This window comes from Salmo trutta, chromosome 22 (assembly GCF_901001165.1).
Source record: "Salmo trutta chromosome 22, fSalTru1.1, whole genome shotgun sequence".
Classification (NCBI taxonomy): domain Eukaryota; kingdom Metazoa; phylum Chordata; class Actinopteri; order Salmoniformes; family Salmonidae; genus Salmo; species Salmo trutta.
Genome location: NC_042978.1, coordinates 29,965,265 through 29,987,235, shown reverse-complemented (window position 1 = coordinate 29,987,235; position 21,971 = coordinate 29,965,265). Strand labels below are relative to the sequence as shown.

The 21,971-nt window shown below is 43.0% G+C and overlaps 1 protein-coding gene across 1 annotated transcript in view; it reads left to right on the top strand.

Annotated features, from left to right (window-relative positions):
* LOC115158565 (BMP/retinoic acid-inducible neural-specific protein 3) overlaps positions 1-21,328 on the top strand; it is a 62,486-nt gene extending 41,158 nt beyond the window's left edge. The window contains exon 8 of the mRNA XM_029707668.1: positions 19,463-21,328. Coding sequence (XP_029563528.1) covers positions 19,463-20,579 — 1,117 coding nt within the window. The 3' untranslated portion in view covers positions 20,580-21,328. The remainder of the gene's footprint in view (positions 1-19,462) is intronic.
* Positions 21,329-21,971: the final 643 nt, after the last annotated feature.

The following is a 21,971-nucleotide window of genomic DNA, read 5'->3' as shown; positions in this document are numbered from 1 at the left end:
TTGGTTTAGTTAATAGTGTGGATGATCGAGACTGGAATTAGAGTTCAAGTAACAGACACATCTCAAAATGAACTGTTCAGAGGAGACTGCGTGAATCAGAACTTCATGGTTGAATTGCTGCGAAAGAAACCACTACTAAAGGACACCAATAAGAAGAAAATCGCTTGGGCCAAGGAACACAAGCAATGGTCATTAGACCGGTGGAAATCTCTCCTTTGGTCTGATGAGTCCTATTTTGAGATTTTTGGTTCCAACCAACCTGTCTTTGTGAGATGCAGAGTAGGTGAACAGATGATCTCGGCATGCGTGGTTTCCACCGTGAAGCATGGAGGAGGAGATGTGATCGAGTGGGGGTGCTTTGCTGGTGACACTGTCAGTGATGTATTTACAATTCAAGGCACACTTAACCAGCATGGCTACCACAGCATTCTGCAGCGGTACGCCATCCCATCTGGTTTGCGCTTTGTCCCACTATCATTTGTTTTTCAAAAGGACAATGACCCAACACACCTCCAGACTGTAAGGGCTATTTGACCAAGAAGGAGAGTGATGGAGTGCTGCATCCGATAACCTGGCCTCCACAATCACCTGACCTCAACCCAATTGAGATGGTTTGGGATGAGTTGGACAGCAGAGTGAATGAAAAGCAGTCAACAACTGCTTAGCATATGTGGGAACTCCAAGACTGGTGGAAAAGCATTCCAGCTGAAGGTTGAAAGAATGCCAAGAGTGTGCAAAGCTGTCACCAAGGCAAAGAAGGGTGGCTACTTTGAAGAATCTCAAATAGAAAATATATTTTGATTTGTTTAACACTTTTTTTGGTTACTACATGATTCCATATGTGTTATTTCATAGGTGTGATGTCTTCACTATTATTCTAAAAATAAAGAAAAACCCTTGAATGAGTAGGTGTCTGTCCAAACTTTTGACTGGTACTGTATGTTAATGAAGAATGCGAAGGGGGGGGGGGTGACAGAGGTGAGAGGATGCTATGATAAACATTGTTGGTGACCTTTAAATTACATGAATATGGATGAGAAATCAAGCCTCAAACTGGTAGTTATATTTCTGTGCTATCTCTGGATGGGGTATCAAACTAATTAAAAAAATATATCTTTATTTAACTAGGCAAGTCAGTTAAGAACAAATACTTATTTTCAATGATGGCCTAGGAACAGTGGGTTAACTGCCTTATTCAGGGGCAGAACGACAGATTTTTACCTTGTCAGCTTGGGGATTCGATCTTGCAACCTTTCAGTTACTAGTCCAACGCTCTAACCACTAGGCTACCTGCTGCCCCAAAGTGTTGTGTTTATAACATGGTAATAAATACAACACTTTGTTTTCAGCAGAGACCTGAGAAGGGTTTTTGTAGAAAGAAATGTTTCGATGCTGATGACTTGGTCCCGGTCTAGTCTCCCTCCAAAATATCCAGGCCATGTAAGAAATCTGCCTGAGTATCCCTTTTGACCCTGAATAGACTCGGAGATGTTGTGAATGTCCCAGTCAAAAATGGCTGCTGTTCAGACATACACATTGTTGATAGGTGAGGGGAGATGAATTCTGTACTCTGCATATTGCCTTGACATTTCTGCACAGATTTTTTTGGTTTCTTATGTTCAAAAGAGTTCACAGGCAATCAATCAGAACATGAGATAGCATCTCCAATTTCACCAACCCTCTTGTCGGGTGAAACTCTGCTGTGCTTGTGTTTTTTTTCTTCATTTTCTTCTAAATGTGTTTTAGAAAAGGTTTCACTTGGCAAAATCAGCCCATATTTCTTCGTCAGGGGAAAATTGACTTCAACAAGCATAGAGGACTGATTAATAAAACTGAAACTCTATTTCATACATTAGATATACTGAGATATCTTTGATTTTAATAGACTACATACAGAGAATACAGTAGTTACCTAGATCTGACTAATACCGTCAGCCATAATTCATTTAATTAATTCATGTTTATTATTTACATATAAAATCCCATTGAGAGAACATCCATTTCATTAGTTGTCACGTCCTGACCCTAGTAAGATGCAATTTTCTATAGTACTGTAGGGCAGGGTGTGACGGGGTGTTTTTGGGCTGATCTATGTTTTCTAGTTCTATGTTTAAATTCTAGTTTTCTATATCTATGTTGGATTGTTTGGGGTTGATCTCTAATTGGAGGCAGCTGATCCTCATTTGCCTCTGATTATAGATCATATTTAAGTAGGGGTTTTTCTCATTGTGGTTTGTGGGTTATTGTCTTTTGAGTAGTGTGTCGTCCTCTCTGCGTCACGGTTTGTTGTTTTGGTATTTCAAGTTTTCTGTATTTGCATTCAGTTTCAATTTTAATAAATATGTGGAACTACGAAAACGCTGCATCTTGGTCCAATCCTCCGAACAGCCGTGACAGAATAACCCACCATAAAAGGACCAGGCAGCGTAAGAAGAAGGAGTAGCCGGAGGAATGGACATGGGAGCAGATTTTGGATGGGGAAGGACCCTGGAGTCAGGCTGGGGAGTATCGCCGACCGAAGGAGGAACTTGAGGCAGCGAAGGCAGAGCGACGATACTACAAGGCGTTATATGCACCGAAAGGCAAGTGCGAAAGGCAGCCCCCCCAAAAAAATATTGGGGGGGGGGGCACACGGGGAGGTTTGCTAAGTCAGGATGGAGACCTGAGCCAACTCCCCGTGCTTACTGTGGGGAGCGGGTGACGAGGAAAGCACCGAGCTATGCGGAAATGCGCACTGTAGCGCCCATACGCATTCAAAGCCCCGTGCGCTCGGTGCAAGCTCCTCAGCGTTGCCATGCTAGAGTTGGCACTCAGCCAGGAAGGAGTGTGCCTGCTCAGCGCATCTGGCCGCCAGTGCGTCTCCTCGGACCAGTTTATCCTGCGCCTGCTCTACGCATGGCAGCCCTCATTCCCCAGCACAGCCCAGTTCGCCCTGTGCCAGCACTCCGCCCGTACCGGGCTACAGTGACCATCCAGCCAGGACGGGTTGTGCAGGCCGTGCGCTCCAGACCTCCAGTGCGTCTCCAAGACCCAGTGTACCCTGTGCCTGCTCCGCGTACTCTACATCCAGTGCGCCACCATAGCCCATTACATCCTGTTCCTGCTCCTCGCACTAGCCTGAAGGTGTGTGGTACTACCCTGGCGCCTCCTATACCAGTCCCACGTAATAGACCACCAGTGCATCACAAGAGCCCAGTACATCCTGTTACTGCTCACCGCACTAGCCTTAAGGTGTGTGTGACTAGCCTGGCGCCTCCTATGCCAGTCCCACGTAGCAGACCTCCAGTGCGCCACCATAGCCCGGTAAGGCTGGTGCCTGATGTGAGTACGCGGTCCGAAGTACGTCTCCCCAGTCCGGTGAGACCAGTTCCAGCGCCCCAAAGGAAGCCTCTAATGATGGTCAATGGTCCGACATCTCCAGCGATAATCCATGGCATGAAGCCTCCAGTGATGATCCATGGCCCGTAGCCTGTAGTGTTAATCCATGGCACTAAGCCTCCAGTGATAACCCATGGCCCGGAGCCTCCAGTAATGATCCATGGCACAAAGCTTCCAGTGATTATCCATGACGCGGAACCAGTAGTGATGACCCATGGCACGGAGCCTGCAGCGAAGGTCCCCAGTCCGGAACCTACAGCGACCCTCTTCAGCGCGGAGCCTCCAGCGACGTTCGGCGGCCCGGAGCCTCCGGCGATGATCCATGGTCTTGTTCCTCTTGACGTACAGAAGCGGGGGGATCAGCGGGCGGTGGGGGTACTACGCCCGGAACCAGAGCCGCCACCATAGACATTAGTCACCTAACCCACCCTCCCTTTGTGTTTTTTGTGTTTGCTTTCTTGGGTTTTTGTTTGCATTCGGAGTATGCACCTTTGGGGGGGGGTACTACTGCCACCTCCTGACCCTAGTAAGATGTAATTTTCTATAGTAGTGTAGGGCAGGGCGTGATGGGGTGTTTTTGTGCTGATCTATGTTTTCTAGTTCTGTTTAAATTCTAGTTTTCTATTTCTATGTTGATTTGTTTGGGGTTGATCTCTAATTGAAGGCAGCTGATCCTCATTTGCCTCTGATTAGAGATCATATTTAAGTAGGGTTTTTTCTCATTGTGGTTTGTGGGTTATTGTCTTTTGAGTAGTGTGTCGTCCTCTCTGCGCCACGGTTTGTTGTTTTGGTATTTCAAGTTTTCTGTATTTGCATTCAGTTTCACTTTTAATAAATATGTGGAACTACGAAAACGCTGCATCTTGGTCCAATCCTTCGAACAGCTGTGACATTAGTCTTTCCTTTTACTGTTATTTTTCACCGTCACGGACTATATTTTGCTCAGTGAAGGACTGTATTCTGTAGTGTTGATTGTCTTTTTGTATGACTTTTTTTTTTCTTTGATGAAACTACCTGTAATGGATGCAAATAAAAGGTCTGTGGCCATGAGATTCTCATAAACTATGTTAATTTGTACTAGTCTCCTAGTACTACTGCTATTGTGGCTCTAACACGGAAGTGATCGTGTACATGAAGAGTCTGACTCTGTGCCATATTTCTGTTAATGGGCTTTAGTAAAGCAATACAAGCTACTCTTTGCCCCTCCAATTTCCATTATAGGTTTCTTTGCCCCTTCCGTTTCTCAACCTTATGGTGTTTCGACAAATTGTTTCATGGACTCAATTCAAAAAGTAAATCCAGTTATTCACAGAGAATTGGGTGCCAGCACAGAGAGGCAGAGACACAGGGTTCTATTTTTGGCTGGTGCTAAGGAGGTGCACATTAGTTTGCAATTTCGTAATGTAAAAACTGGTGCACTGGCATTTTCCAAACCTAACGCCAGGTTCAGCTATTTACCTGTCTAACATTAACTTGCTTGCGCTGAGGTACAAGGGGTGGCAATATTTGAGGTGTGTCCTTAACAAGCGCAAAAGTCACAATTTCATGCAGTGCTAATGGGAAGTTTTAAGACCCACAAAAAGCAGGTCTTAACTGTTATGCAGTAGATAATGGCATGGATTTTGAGAGCGAAAGCGCACCCTATCCAGCCATGATGCACAGTGCCCATGGAAGGACAGATATGCCTTTTGTGCAGGTGAATCTCGTATTTAGAAACAATAGATTTTTTTCCACCACCATTTGATTAAAAAAAACAAGTATAGCCTGTCCTCCCCTTTAATATAGGCTGGTTTAGCAGCATCACAGTGCGTCTTTTTATCGTGGCCATTAGCCAAGTAGACTATGAATAAGGAGGTTTTAAATGGTCTACTGCGAGTGCTTGGAAATGTTTTTGATGCAACTGGTCAGGATGCTCTCGATGGTGCAACGGTAGTATTTGTAGAGGACCCAGGGCAGCATGCCAAAGTTCTTCAGCCACCTTAGGAATTAGAGACGCTGTTGTGCCCTCTTGACACGAGTGGTGGTTTTATTGGTCCATGACAAGTCCTCGGTGATGTGGACTCCAAGGAACTTCACTCGTGACTCTCTCTACTACTGCAGTCCCGTTGATGTGGATCAATGGTAGAGTATCCATCCCCTCGTCCAATTACCAAAGACACACTCCTCCAAACTATTCAGTCTTCCTATAATACCATATCAACCAGGTAAAACAAAAAAAATTGCCTTGCACATACTGTAGGCAACGATAGAATTGAGGGGAGCCTAGTATTTTGCATAGAAGTGTGAATATTATGCATAAAGACATTTAAGCCTACATGTGCACACTGTGCCATGAAACGAGAGAAGCAATTTATGGTATATTTCTGATTCGATCCTATTTAGACACATTGTTGGTTTAAAAAACCATTTGTTTTTTGTTTCATTTTATTAAAAACCAAACTTATTAGAAAGATGTATCGTTAATTGGTTTATGGTGAGAACATACATGGCTTGAATGCAATGTAATTTCAGCTGCTAATTCTGGGTAAGCGCTAATATGATCTGTAAATGATGTTTATACATTACATTTGCGATCAGTATCACAGTAAGTGGACATTACCACATTCTCTTTATATTGGATCTTTATCCAGCTCCTGTGAAAAGTTTGGATGTGCATAAAACCCTCCATAGTATAAGTTGTCTGTATTATACACCCACAAGGAGCAATTATGGTGCCTGTAGCTGTATTTAGACATAGCCTATTTAAAATAAGTTGTAGAATTTGATAACAATTATACAGTCTTTTTAGGCCTTATCAATAGCCTAGTGAATTTAATCTTGCTTATTGACTACATTTGGCATGTCCAGACTGCAATTTTAGCCAGCAGCATACCACCCTGCGTCCCACTGCTAGCTTGCCACTGAAGCTAAGCAGGTTTGGTCCTGGTCGGTCCATGGATGGGAGACTCTTTCATATTGTCTAAAGAAATATCACAATCCCCCAGGGCAGTGATTGGGGACATTGCCCTGTGTAGTGTACCGTCTTTCTGATGGGATGTTAAATGGGTGCCCTGACTCTCTGTGGCCACTAAAGAGCACATGGCACTTATCATAAGAGTAGGGGTGTTTTAACACTGGTGTCCTGGCTAAATTCCCAATCTGGCCCTCGTACCTTCACGGCCACCTAATCATTCCCAATCTCCCAATTGACTCATTCCTTTCCCCTGTAACTGTTCCCCAGGTTTTTGCTGTAAATGAGAATTTGTTCTCTGTCAACTTACCTGGTAAAAATAAGGGTTAAATTCAAATTAAATTAATTTAAATGTACAGTAGGCCTAGCCCCTATATCAGTGTGAATGCTATAGCCGATGTTTAACAATGTATTTCCATATTGATGCAATTACAACAGCGTGGACTGCAGACATGTTTAACATATTTAGCAAATATAGGGCAGGCTATTTAACAAACTAGGCTATAACGAACTAATATTCAAATTGGGGTTGAGGACAATGCAATACATAACACCATAAATACACAACTTGAAGCAACCACATATTTAGCCATGGAGCACGTTCTGTTTGCCCAGTGAGGGGCCAAGCCTCGACAATCCCACAACTTTATTCATCAAAACCCAGCCCTTTCACACTACCGCCAGCTACTGCGACCATCATTCTGGTTGTGAAAATAGCAAAAATATTTCTGACACACCCCCGAATCTATAACGCTACCGCCAGCACTAAGATTTACCATTGCATTAGGTTTCTTAAAATAGAGCCCACAGAGGTATCCACTGTCTCTGGTGTTGGGTGTCTGTGAAAAGCTCTGACAAATTACTGTATATATGAAGGGACAAAGCCATCGATCACGTGACACCATTCATTCCTTCCTATGTGAAGACTCAATGGCGCATTGAAGCCAAATTAAGATGGCATCTTATGAAGACATAACATGCGCAGTTTGAACTACTCCAGGAAGTGACGTTGCAAGCTAGCTCAGTGCTGCCCCTCTTATTGAATAACTCAAGTTGAAGGCCGACCGGGATACTGCAAGGCTGCCATTAGCAACTGTGCAATAAAAAAATCAGTTGAAGGACATATAGTGCCTTCAGAAAGTATTCACACCCCTTGGATTTTTCCCAAAACAATTTTTGTTTGCTAGATAATGGTACCGGAGGTGTCACGTGCTGACCCTAGTAAGATGTCATTTTCTATAGTAGAGTAGGTCAGGGCGTGACAGGGGGTGTTTTGGGTTGTTCTAGTTTTTCTATTTCTATGTTGGGATTGTTTGGGTTGATCTCTAATTGGAGGCAGCTGATCCTCGTTGCCTCTGATTAGAGATCATGTATAAGTAGGGGTTTTTCTTCCTGGGTTTTGTGGGTAGTTGTTTTCTGTTTAGTGTATGTCACCTGACGGAACTGTTGTCGGTCGTTTTGTTTAAGTATATTCATTAAAAGTAAATATGAGCACTCTACACGCTGCGCCTTGGTCCCCTTTATACGACCCGCGTTACAGGAGGAGATGGCTGCCATTTTACGGTCTCCTAACCAATTGCGTTTTTTTTCATTGTTTGTAAATTATTTTGTACATAATGTTTCTACCACCATCTCTTATGACCAAAAACAGATGTTTTTCTTTTATTAACGAGTAAAATGCAAAGGATTTACTAAAGATACCTGACAAGGCCCAAATCCCCGTGATTTGCATGAGACGGAGACGGCGATATCAGGGCGGTAGTTAGGGGTGCCTTGTAAGGATCCGACGGCGAGTGGGTAATCTGCCTCTGCCATCAGTACTATTAGCCAACGTATAATCATTGGATAACAAAATAGATGAACTATGATCACAAATATCCTTCCAACGGGACATTAAAACTGTACTATCTTATGTTTCACTGAGTCGTGGCTGAATGCAGACATGAATAACATTCAGCTGGCCGGTTTAAAACCTCTTACATCTAGACGTTCCGCTAGCGGAACACCTGCTCCAATATCCAATGATGGGCGTGGCGCGAAATACAAACTCCTCTAAAATCCGAAAACTTCCATTTTTCAACAATATGACTATTTTACACCATTTTAACCTGTTTGGGCTAGGGGGCAGTATTTACACGGCCGGATAAAAAACGTACCCGATTTAATCTGGTTACTACTCCTGCCCAGTAACTAGAATATGCATATAATTATTGGCTTTGGATAGAAAACACCCTAAAGTTTCTAAAACTGTTTGAATGGTGTCTGTGAGTATAACAGAACTCATATGGCAGGCAAAAACCTGAGAAGATTCTGACCAGGAAGTGGCCTGTCTGACAAGTTGTTGTTCTTCTTGCCTCTGTTTATTGAAGACTGAGGGTCTTTGCTGTAACGTGACACTTCCTACGGCTCCCATTGGCTCTCAGAGCCCGGGAAAAAGCTGAACGATATCGAGGCAGCCTCTCGCTGAAACACATTATCGCTTTTGACAAGTGGCCGATCAGAGGACAATGGGCTTAGGCGCATGCCCGAGTCGACCCCGTGCTTTATTTTCTTTCGTCTGTTTACCTAATTGCAGATTCCCGGAATGTTATCGCTTTTTTACGAGAAAAATGGCATAAAAATTGATTTTAAACAGCGGTTGACATGCTTCGAAGTACGGTAATGGAATATTTAGATTTTTTTTGTTACGATATGCGCCGTGCGCGTGACCCTTATTTACCATTCGGATAGTGTCTTGAACGCATGAACAAAACGCCGCTGTTTGAACATAACTATGGATTATTTGGGACCAAACCAACATTTGTTATTGAAGTAGAAGTCCTGGGAGTGCATTCTGACGAAGAACACCAAAGGTAATCAAACTTTTCTAATAGTAAATCGGAGTTTGGTGAAGGCTAAACTTGCTGGGTGTCTAAATAGCTAGCCCTGTGATGCCGGGCTATCTACTTAGAATATTGCAAAATGTGCTTTCACCAAAAAGCTATTTTAAAATCGGACATATCGAGTGCATAGAGGAGTTCTGTATCTATAATTCTTAAAATAATTGTTATGCTTTTTGTGAACGTTTATCGTGAGTAATTTAGCTAATAATTATATGCATATTCTAGTTTCTGGGCAGGAGTAATAATCAGATTAAATCGGGTGCGTTTTTTATCCGGCCGTGAAAATACTGCCCCCTATCCATAACAGGTTAATGCTGCATCGGCAAGATAGAACAGCCGCCTCCGGTAAGACAAGGGGTGGCGGTCTGTGTATATTTGTAAACAACACCTGATGTACGGAATCTAATGGTAAGGAACTCTCTAGGTTTTGCTCGCCTGAGGTAGAGTATCTCATGATTAGCTGTAGACCACACTATTTACTAAGAGTTTTTATCTATATTCTTTGTAGCTGTCTATTTTCCACCACAATCCGATGCTGGGACTATGACTTCACTCAATGAGCTGAATAAGCAAACAGGAAAACGCTCATCCGCTGGCGGCACTCCTAGTGGCCGGGGATTTTAATGTAGGGAAACTTAAATCTGTTCTACCTCATTTCTACCAGCATGTTAAATGTGCAACCAGAGGGGGGGAAAAAACTCTGGACCACCTTTACTCCACACACAGAGAGGCGTGTACAAAGCTCAGAGACATTGGCCGTGTGGTGCCAGGATAACAACCTCTCCCTCAATGTGAGTCCCTAAAAATTGTCAGAGACTTCAGCCACCCTAGTCATAGACTGTTCTCTCTGGTACCGCACGGCAAGCGGTACCGGAGCGCCAAGTCTAGGTCCAAAAGGCTTCTTAACAGCTTCTACCCCCAAGCCGTAAGACTCTTGAACATCTAATCAAAGGGCTACCCAGACCCCTCTTTTACGCTGCTGCAAATCTCTGTTTTTAATATATGCATAGTCACTTTAACTCTACCCACATGTACATATTACCTCAATGACCTCGACTAACCTGTGCCCCCGCACATTGACTCTGTACCGGTACCCCCTGTATATAGCCTCGCTACTGTTATTTTACTGCTGCTCTTTAATGTTTTTTTTTCTTTTTTCCGTATCTATTTTTTACTAAACACATTTTTCTTAACTGCATTGTTGGTTAAGGGCTTGTAAGTAAGCATTTCACTGTAAGGTCTACACCTGTTGTATTCGTTGCATGTGACAAATAAAATGTGATTTGAACATTTGATTTGAAGTGGGATTAAAATGGATTTAGTATTTTTTTTATATACACAAAATACTCTGCCAGTGGAAGAAAACTTCCAACATTTGAAAAATAAAACATTAATAAATGTATATATTCATTAGATAAGTCAATACATGTTAGAATCACCTTTGGCAGCGATTACAGTTGCTATTCTTTCTGGGTAAATCTCAAAGTGCTTTCTAAACCTGGATTGTGCAAAATTCTTCAAGCCTTATAAAATTGGTTGATAATTGCTAAACAACCATTTTCAGGTCTTGCCATAGATTTTCAAGCAGATTTTAATTTGAAATTGTAACTCGGCCACTCAGAAACATTCATTGTCTTCATGTTAAGCAACTCCAGTGTGGTTTTGGCCTTGTGTTTTAGGTTACTGATCTGCTGGAATGTGAATTCATCTCCCAGTGTCTGGTGGAAAGCCGACTGCACCAGGTTTTCCTCTAGGATATTGCCTGTGCTTGGCTCCATTCCGTTTCATTTTATCCTAAAAAACTCCCCAGTCATTAACGATTACAAGCATACCCATAACATGATTCAGCTACCACTATGCTTGAAAATATTGAGAGTGGTACTCAGTAATGTGTTATGGATTTGCCCCAAACACAACATTTTTTATTTAGGACAAAAAGTGAATTGCTTTGCCACATTTTTTTTGCAGTATTACATTAGTTCCTTGTTGCAAACAGGATGCGTGTTTATGAATATTTGAATTCAGTACAGGCATCCTTCTTTTCACTCTGTCAATTAGGTTAGTATTGTGGAGTAACTACAATGTTGTTGATCAATCCTAAGTTTTCTCCTATCACAACCATTAAACTCTGTAACTGATTTAAAGTCACCATTGGCCTGATGGTGAAATCTCTGAGTGGTTTCCTTCCACTCCGGCAACAGAGTTAGGAAGGATGCCTGTATCTTTGTAGTGACTGGGAGTATTGATACAAAATTCCAAGTGTAATTTCTAACTTATAATATCAATTAATAACTAATATCATGCTCAAATGGGTATTTAATGTCTGTGTTTTTTTTACCATCCTACCAATAGGTGTCTTTCTTAGTGAGGCATTGGAAAACCTTCCTGGTCTTTGTGGTTGAATCTGTGTTTGAAATTCACTGCTCGACTAAAGGACCTTACAGATAATTGTGTAAGGGATACAGAGATGAGGTAGTCATTCAAAAATCATATTAAAGGCCTCCCGAGTGGTGCAGCGGCCTAAGGCTTGAGGTGTCATTACATTCCCGGGTTTGATCCCAGGCTGTGTCACAGCTGGCTGTGATCGGGAGACCCAGTGCGGCTTGGCAGGGTTGTGTTTCGTAGGACGCATGGCTCTCGACATCCGCCTCTCCCGAGTCCGTAGGGGAGTTACAGCGATGGGACAAGACTGTGACCACCAATTGGATATCACGAAAAAGGGGTTAAAAGCACCCAAAAATATTAAACACTATTATTGGACAAGCAACTTATTATGTGACTTGTTAAATAAATTCAGGAGTAAAAATGTACTTAAGGCTTGCCATAACAAAGGGGTTGATTACTTATTGATTCAAGATATTTCAGCTTTAGATTTTCTATTAATTTGTAAACATTTAGAAAAAAATCTTTCCATTTCGACATTGTGGGCTATTGTGTGTAGGTCAATCTCAGTTGAATGCATTTTACATTCAGACTGTAACACAACGAAATGTACAAAGGGTCAGGTGGTGTGAATACTTTCTGGTGTATTAGAAGCAATTATTTGTACTATTACTGTGTTTACATTATTACATTTTTTTATACATTTTCCAATCACTATAATGGGGGTCCTGTTTTCTGCTAACAATGCCTGCAGTACTATGGTCGGCCTTCAACTTCCGTGTCTTCAACGAGAGGGGGCAGTCGTTCTCCTCTGGCGCTGACAGACTGACTGGTACATGTAACACCTCTTCAGTTACCACCCACCTTCTCGCTCACCTCACCCCGTCTCTCATGGCAACATGACTCCAGTAGTATTTACATATCCCCGCCATGAAGTATTCTGGGTCGGCGTGGTGGGAGAAAAGCATTCCTGGTTGAGCAGAAGTTCCAGTGAGGAGGAGAGATATGCACAATACCCACGTGGGCAAATAAACCAGGCCCAGTAGATATAAATGTTTCTGCAGCTATAAAGAGATTTGATTAACAAACATGGATAAAATGTCTTATAGATAAATAGCCCATTATAGATACCTTGAGGCTGGCTTTTAAGGGAGAGCATTTTATTTTCGTTTTTTCCACTTTCATAAACTGTCGTCAATTCTTCATAAACTGTTGCTGGGTGCACATATACCCACATAAATTCAGTATCTATCATTGTTTACAGTATGTCTCATCTGGGGTTCTGAAAATACCATGACACCCTGCCTGCATATATATATATATATACTGCTCAAAAAATGAAGGGAACACTTTAACAACACATCCTAGATCTGAATGAATGAAATAATCTTATTAAATACTTTTTTCTTTACATAGTTGAATGTGCTGACAGCAAAATCACACAAAAATAATCAATGGAAATCCAATTGATCAACCCATGGAGGTCTGGATTTTGAGTCACACTCAAAATTAAAGTGGAAAACCACACTACAGGCTGATCCAACTTTGATGTAATGTCCTTAAAACAAGTCAAAATGAGGCTCGGTAGTGTGTGTGACCTCCACGTGCCTGTATGACCTCCCTACAACGCCTGGGCATGCTCCTGATGAGGTGGCGGATGGTCTCCTGGGGGATCTCCTCCCAGACCTGGACTAAAGCATCCGCCAACTCCTGGACAGTCTGTGGTGCAACGTGGCGTTGGTGGATGGAGCGAGACATGATGCCCCAGATGTGCTCAATTGGATTCAGGTCTGGGGAACGGGCGGGCCAGTCCATAGCATCAATGCCTTCCTCTTGCAGGAACTGCTGACACACTCCAGCCACATGAGGTCTAGCATTGTCTTGCATTAGGAGGAACCCAGGGCCAACCGCACCAGCAAATGGTCTCACAAGGGGTCTGAGGATCTCATCTCGGTACCTAATAGCAGTCAGGCTACCTCTGGCGAGCACATGGAGGGCTGTGCGGCCCCCCAAAGAAATGCCACCCCACACCATGACTGACCCACCGCCAAACCGATCATGCTGGAGGATGTTGCAGGCAGCAGAACCTTCTCCACGGCGTCTCCAGACTCTGTCACATCTGTCACGTGCTCAGTGTGAACGTGCTTTCATCTGTGAAGAGCACAGGGCGCCAGTGGCGAATTTGCCAATCTTGGTGTTCTCTGGAAAATGCCAAACGTCATGCACGGTGTTGGGCTGTAAGCACAACCCCCACCTGTTGACGTCGGGCCCTCATACCACCCTCATGGAGTCTGTTTCTGACCGTTTGAGCAGACACATGCACATTTGTGGCCTGCTGGAGGTCATTTTGCAGGGCTCTGGCAGTGCTTCTCCTGCTCCTCCTTACACAAAGGCGGAGGTAGCGGTCCTGCTCCTGGGTTGTTGCCCTCCTACGGCCTCCTCCACATCTCCTAATGTACTGGCCTGTCTTCTGGTAGCGCCTCCATGCTCTGGACACTACGCTGACAGACACAGCAAACCTTCTTGCCACAGCTCGCATTGATGTGCTATCCTGGATAAGCTGCACTACCTGAGCCACTTGTGTGGGTTGTAGACTCCATCTCATGCTACCACTAGAATGAAAGCACCGCCAGCATTCAAAAGTGACCAAAACATCAGCCAGGAAGCATAGGAACTGAGAAGTGGTCTGTGGTCCCCACCTGCAGAACCACTCCTTTATTGGGGGTGTCTTGCTAATTGCCTATCATTTCCACCTGTTGTCTATTCCATTTGCACAACAGCATGTGAAATTTATTGTCAATCAGTGTTGCTTCCTAAGTGGACAGTTTGATTTCGCAGAAGTGTGATTGACTTGGAGTTACATTGTGTTGTTTAAGTGTTCCCTTTATTTTTTTGAGCAGTATATATATATATATATATATATGAATTAAACACTCTGCAACAACCCACTGATATGGGCAGACATAAAATACTACAGGGTAATACATAATATATTGTTATTTTGTTAGGAAAATACAGCTGTATCATGACATGAACCCAAGGAAGATGGAATTTTGTATTGGGGAATGTGAATATCTGCCAACTTTGCGGTTATTCTAGTGAACTTGATATCCCAAAGTGACCGTACGTACACTACCGTTCAAAGGTTTGGGGTCACTTAGAAATGTCCTTGTTTTTGAAAGAAAAGCTCATTTTTTTGGTCCATTTAAAATAAGATCAAATTGATCAGAAATACAGTGTAGACATTGTTAATGTTGTAAATGACTATTGTAGCTGGAAACAGCTGATTTTTAATGGAATATCTACGTAGGCGTATAGAGGCCCATTATCAGCAACCATCACACCTGTGTTCCAATGGCACGTTGTGTTACCTAATCCAAGTTTATCATTTTAAAAGTCTAATTGAGCATTAGAAAACCCTTTTGCAGTTGTTAGCACGGCTGAAAACGGTTGTTCTAATTAAAGAGGCAATAAAACTGGCCTTCTTTACACTAGTTGAGTATTTGAAGTATCAGCGTTTGTGGGTTCGATTACAGGCTCAAAATGGCCAGATACAAAGAACTTTCTTCTGAAACTCATCAGTCTATTCTTGTTCTGAGAAATGAATGCTATTCCATGCGAGAAATTGCCAATAAACTGAAGATCTCGTGCAACGCTGTGTACTACTCCCTTCACAGAACAGAGCAAAATGTCTCTAACCAGAATAGAAAGAGTGGGAGGCCCTGGTGCACAACTGAGCAAGAGGACAAGTACATTAGAGTGTCTAGTTTGAGAAACCGACACCTCACAAGTCCTCAACTGGCTGCGTCATTAAATAGTACCCGCAAAACACCAGTCTCAACATCAACAGTGAAGAGGCGACTCTGGAATTCTGGCCTTCTAGGCAGAGTTGCAAAGAAAAAGCCATATCTCAGACTGGCAAGAAAAATAAAAAATAAGATGGACAAAGAACACAGACACTGGATAGAGGAACTCTGTCTAGAAGGCCAGCTCCCGGGAGTCGCCTCTTCACTGTTGACGTTGAGACTGGTGTTTTGCGGGTACTATTTAATGAAGCTACAGTAGTCATTTACAACATTTAACAATGTCTACACTGTATTTCTGATCAATGTGATGATATTTTAATGGACAGATAATTAGATTTTCTTTCAAAAACAAGGACATTTCTAAGTGACCCCAAACTTTTGAACGGTAGTGTACGTAATACCCCAACAAGAAGCCATGGAAGGTTATAAGAAATCCTGCTTTGACCTCCAACGAGCCATCAAACAGGCAAAATGTCAATACAGGACTAAGATCAAATCCTACTACGCCGGCTCTGCTCGACGGATGTGGCAGGGCTTGCAAACTATTATGGATTGCAAAGCGAAACGCATCCACGAGCTGGCCAGTGTCGTGAGCATACCAGACAAGCTAAATACCTTCTATGCTCATTTTCGAGGTAAGCAACACTGAACCATGCATGAAAGCACCAGCTGTTCTGGACAACTGTGTGATCTCGCTCTCCATAGCGATGTCAGTAAGACCTTTAAACAGGTTAACATTCACAAGGCCGCAGGGCCAGATGGAATATCAGGATGTGTACTCAGAGCATACGCTGACCAGCTGCCAAGTGCATTCACTGACATTTTCAACCTTTCTCTGACCTGCTCTTTAATACCAACTTGTTTCAAGCAAGCCACCACAGTCCCCATGCTCAAGAACACCAAGGTAACCTGTCTAAATTACTGTCACCCCGTAGCATTCACATCTATAACCATGAAATTCTTAGAAAGGCCGGGACCCACGCCAATTCGCATACCACCCCAACAGATCCACAGATGATCTTTATTGCATCCCACACTGCCCTCACCCACCTGTACAAAAGGAATACCTATGTAATAATGGTGTTCATTGACTACAGTTCAGTTTTCAACACCAAAGTCGTCGCCCCCCCAAGCTCATTACCTGGCTCAAGACCCGAATACTTCCCTATGCAACTGGATCCTGACTTCCTCTGGCGGTGAGGTTAGGCAACAACACATCCGCCACGCGGACCATCAACATGGGGGCCCCTCAGGAGTGTGTGCTTAGTCCCCTCCTGTACTCCCTATTCACCCATGACTGTGTGGCTGCACACTACTCCAACACCATCATCAAGTTTGCTAATAACACAACGGTGGTAGGACTTATGACCGATGACGATGAGGCAGCCTATAGGAAGGAGGTCAGAGACCTGGCGGGGGTGGTGCCAGGACAACAACCTCTCCCGCAATGTCAGCAAGACAAATTAGCTGATTGTGGACTATAGGAAATGGAGGGGCAAGCATGCCCCCATCCACATTGATACATTGTTGGGGCTGTAGTGGAGCAGGTCAGGAGCTTCAAGTTCCTCTGTGTCCACATCACTAAGGAATTTATATGGTCCACACTTTTGTGAAGAGGGTACTTCAGTGGCTGTTCCCCTCAAGAGGCTGAAAAGATTTGGCATGGGCCCCCATATCTCCAAGAAGTTCTACAGCTGCACCATTGAGAGCATCTTAACTGGCTGCATCATTGCTTGGTACGGCAACTGCAAGGCATCCAACCGCCTGGCGCTACAGCGACCGCAAGGCGCTACAGAGGGTTGTGAGTACGGCCCAGTACATCAATGGGACAAAGTTACCTGCTATCCAGTACTTCTACACCAGGCAGTGTCAGAGGAAAGCCCAAAAAATTATCAGACTCCAGCCACCCAAGCCATAGAATATTCTCTCTGCAACCGCATGGCAAGTGGTACCAATGCACCAAGTCTGGAACCTACAGAAACCTGAACAGCTTCTACTCCCAATCCATGAGACTGCTTAACAAGACTGCTAAATAGCCAATCAAATGGCTACCAGGACTACCTGCATTGACCCTTTTTTGCACTAACTCTCTTGCGCTGACTCTATGCATACACACTGGACTCTACCCACACACTAACACATACAGTTGAAGTCGGAAGTTTACATACACTTAGGTTGGAGTCATTAAAACTCGTTTTTCAACAACTTCACTAATTAATATATAATATAGTTTTGGCAAGTCAGTTAGGACACCTGCTTTGTGCATGACACAAGTAATTTTTTCAACAATTGTTTACATACAGATTATTTCAATTATAATACACTGTATCACAATTCCAGTGGGTCAGAAGTTTACATACACTAAGTTGACTGTGCCTTTAAACAGCTTGGAAAATTCCAGAAAATAATGTCATGGCTTTAGAAGCTTCTGATAGGCTAAGTGACATAATTTGAGTCAATTGGAGTTGTACCTGTGGATGTATTTCAAGGCCTACCTTCAAACTCAGTGCCTCTTTGCTTGACATCATGGGAAAATCAAAAGAAATCAGCCAAGACCCCAGAAAAAAAATTGTAGACCTTCACAAGTCTGGTTCATCCTTGGGAGCAATTTCCAAATGCCTGAAGGTACCACGTTCATCTGTATAAACAATAAGGAAGGAGACGCGTTATGTCTCTTAGAGATGAACGTACTTTGGTGCGAAAAGTGCAAATCAATCCCAGAACAACAGCAAAGGACCTTGTGAAGATGCTGGAGGAAACAGGTACAAAAGTATCTATATCCATAGTAAAACGAGACTTATATCGACGTAACCTGAAAGGCCACTCAGCAAGGAGGAAGCCACTGCTCCAAAACCAGCATACAAAAGCCAGACTATGGTTTGCAACTGCACATGGGGACAAAGATCATACTTTTTGGAGAAATGTCCTGTGGTCTGATGAAACAAAAATAGAACTGTTTGGCCATAATGACCATTGTTATGTTTGGAAGAACACCATCCCAACCGTGAAGTACAGGGGTGGCAGCATCATGTTGTTGGGGTGCTTTGCTGCAGGAGGGACTGGTGCACTTCACAAAATAGATGGCATCATGAGGATGGAAAATTATGTGGATATATTGAAGCGACATCAGTCAGGAAGTTAAAGCTTGGTTGCAAATGGGTCTTCCAAATAGACAACGACACCAAGCACATTTCCAAAGCTGTGGCAAATTGGCTTAAGGACAACAAAGTCAAGGTATTGGAGTGGCCATAACAAAGCCCTGACCTCAATCCTATAGACAATTTGTGGGCAGAACTGAAAAAGTGTGTGCGAGCATGGAGGCCTACGAACCTGACTCAGTTACACCAGCTCTGTCAGGAGGAATGGGCCAAAATTCACCCAACTTATTGTGGGAAGCTTGTGGATCGCTACCCGAAATGTTTCACCCAAGTTAAACAATTTAAAGGCAATGTTACCAAATACTAATTGAGTATGTATGTAAACTTCTGACCCACTGGGAATGTGATGAAAGAAATAAAAGCTGAATTAAATCATTCTCTACTATTATTCTGACATTTCACATTCTTAAAATAAAGTGGTGATCCTAACTGACCTAAGACAGGGAATTTCACTGGGATTAAATGTCAGGAATTGTGTAAAACTGAGTTTAAAAATATTTGGCTAAGGTGTATGTAAATTTCCGACTTCAACTGTACTTACCCTGACACCTCAATACACACAGATATACTACATACGCCCACACATCGCATGAGCACACATGCATACTGACGCCACACTCTCACACACATTTAAAAAGGACAAAGCAAGCATTTCACTCTTAGTCTACACCTGTTGTTTACGAAGCATGTGACAAATACATTTTGATTTGATCCTAGTGCAGATAGTGTTCAAAAGGGGTTGTGATAAATGCGGAAGACACATTTCCGTTTAATGCATTCAGTTGTACAACTGACTAGGTATCCCCTTTCCCTTTTCCCAGAACTGCAAAGTGTTTGGCCACACAACGTGCATTTCCTGTAGAAAACTCGAAGATTATCTTCATTGTGTTTGTCTGTGTTTTGCAGGTCCTTCACCTACTGGCTGAACTTTATCTTGTCCATCATGTACTGCAGTGAGAACAACCAAATAGGTTCATACCTGGAGGAGACGAGGAGCTGCTCTTGCCCCTATGAACACCCGCCCTGCCAGGGTGTCATACCCTGCACCATGGGCGAGGGCTCCTTCTGCGCCTCCTGCTCCTACGACAATCGCTCCCGCTGTGCCACATGCAATCCTGGGTACATGCTCAGCCAGGGGGTCTGCCGCAATGAGGTGCCGGACTCCACAGACCACTACATCGGCTTTGAGATGGACCTGCAGGACCTGGAGCTGAGATACCTGCTACAGAAGAAAGACAGCCGTATTGGCATCCATGGGATCTTCGTCAGCAACGATGTCCGGCTCAACAACTGGTTTGACCCGTCGTGGAGAAAGAGGATGCTACTGACACTGAAGAGCAACAAGTACAAGTCCAACCACGTCCACATGCTCCTCGGGATGACCCTGCAGATCTGCCTTACTAAGAACAGCACCCTGGAGCCAGTGCTGTCTGTCTACATCAACCCCTTTGGGGGCAGTCACTCTGAGAGCTGGATCATGCCTATACACCAGAACAGCTACCCCGACTGGGAAAGGACTAAACTAGACATTCCCCTGGACTGTTACAACTGGACGTTGACTTTGGGCAACAAGTGGAAAACATTTTTTGAGACTGTCCACTTCTACTTGCGGAGCCGGATCAGTGCTCCGTTGCCTCAAGGGAATGGCTCAGTCTACTACGAACCTTTAGAGTTCCTGGAGCCTGGTAAGAATCTGGGCTACATGAAAATTAACAGCATCCAGGTGTTTGGCTACAGTATGCACTTTGACCCGGAAGCGATCCAGGACCTGATTCTGCAGCTGGACTACCCGTACACTCAGGGATCGCAGGACTCAGCCCTGCTGCAGTTGCTGGAGATCAGGGACCGGGTCAACAGACTGTCCCCTCCTGGAACTCAGCTCCTGGACCTATTTTCCTGCCTGCTGCGCCACCGCCTGAAATTATCCACCACAGATGTTGTCCGAATACAGGCAGCGTTGCAGATTTTTTCTGCCAAACAGCCGAACTCAATGGAATACGAAACAACCAAATTATGTAGCTAATAAGGGGCCGGAGTCCAACTACACAAATGCTTGTGCTGCTATCACACTGACTTGATACAGTTAAGAGCAATTTTGTAAGGCACCGAGGGACATTTTCTTTGTTTTTATGATGTTGAGCGCTGTTTTTTGGGATTCATGTAAAATGATGTATTTCTGGAAAGTGTGTGTCATACAAACACAAGGGGGCTTCAGCATGCCCACTTTGCCTTTTTAAATGATAAGAATAAGAAACAGTGTTGATTTCTGACCGTGATGGATAGAAAAGATGTGTCATCACTGATATGTTTCCCATAGATTGCACAGATCTCAATAATCCGTTAAAATGTGAAGCTTTTGCTGATAATTAAGTGTTATCTCAACAGTGTGTTTGGTTTGACACCAGCATGGCTTTACTTAGGTCTTTCACTTTGTTATTGAACACACCATTTTTTTATTATCATACTCTTCTGTTTAATCCCACTCCACCCCATGTGTCCAGAGCTAAATGAGACGCTAAGGAAATCAAATGTTCCTTGTTTTTCATAAGTTTAAATTCCCACACAGGCTTTTCTATTTCACGTTATACAATACTTCAGACATGACGAAATAAATCACCATACACGCAATGGCTAGGATGTTTATGTTACTTTTATTTTTTATAATGCAGTCGTTTGTGAACAGTTATGAAACAATGTCTATATGATGTATGAAAACATTCTGAATTTGCTAATTCACTAAATAAAAGTCATTTTTTATGTGCCATCTGTAAATAGTTTAGATGTTTTATCTAGTGGATATTTTTATCAGAGATAATCTATGTATGATGAATCAATTTCATATTTATATTTGATCTTTGGTTAATTAATCTAGATTATATCATATCTGATGCAACTAGCACAAAAAGAGACACATTAAAATAAAGTTATTTCCAGATCCTGACAATTAATACCAATTCACAAAATTACAGGGATATAAAACGGACGTGTGTCATTTAAGATTATATTTCAATATCAATCTCTTCTATGAAAAGGAAATGCTTCATGCAAACCACAGAATATAAAATGTTCCATTCAGTCCTTCTGTGTTTTGAGAGGATTTCTTATCCTGTAATTTGAGAGCAGGACAGCCAGACATTCTAAGAAATGTTGCCTTGAATGAACCTTTGCAATTTATCTGTGTAAAAGACTTCGACAAGGCAACATTGCCCGACAACAAAATAATATATTTAAGTCACAACAAATCCTAGAGCACAACTCGCTCCAGTGTTTGGCATGAAACGCCAGGTGACTTATTCTTCGACTAATGACTTTTCCCCTTGGATATCCTTGAAAGCAATCCAGCCAATTCACTGCAGGAAAAAAGTGTAAAATACTATAAGAATGGTAGCCTGGAAAGTTTCCCTATAACTTCAGA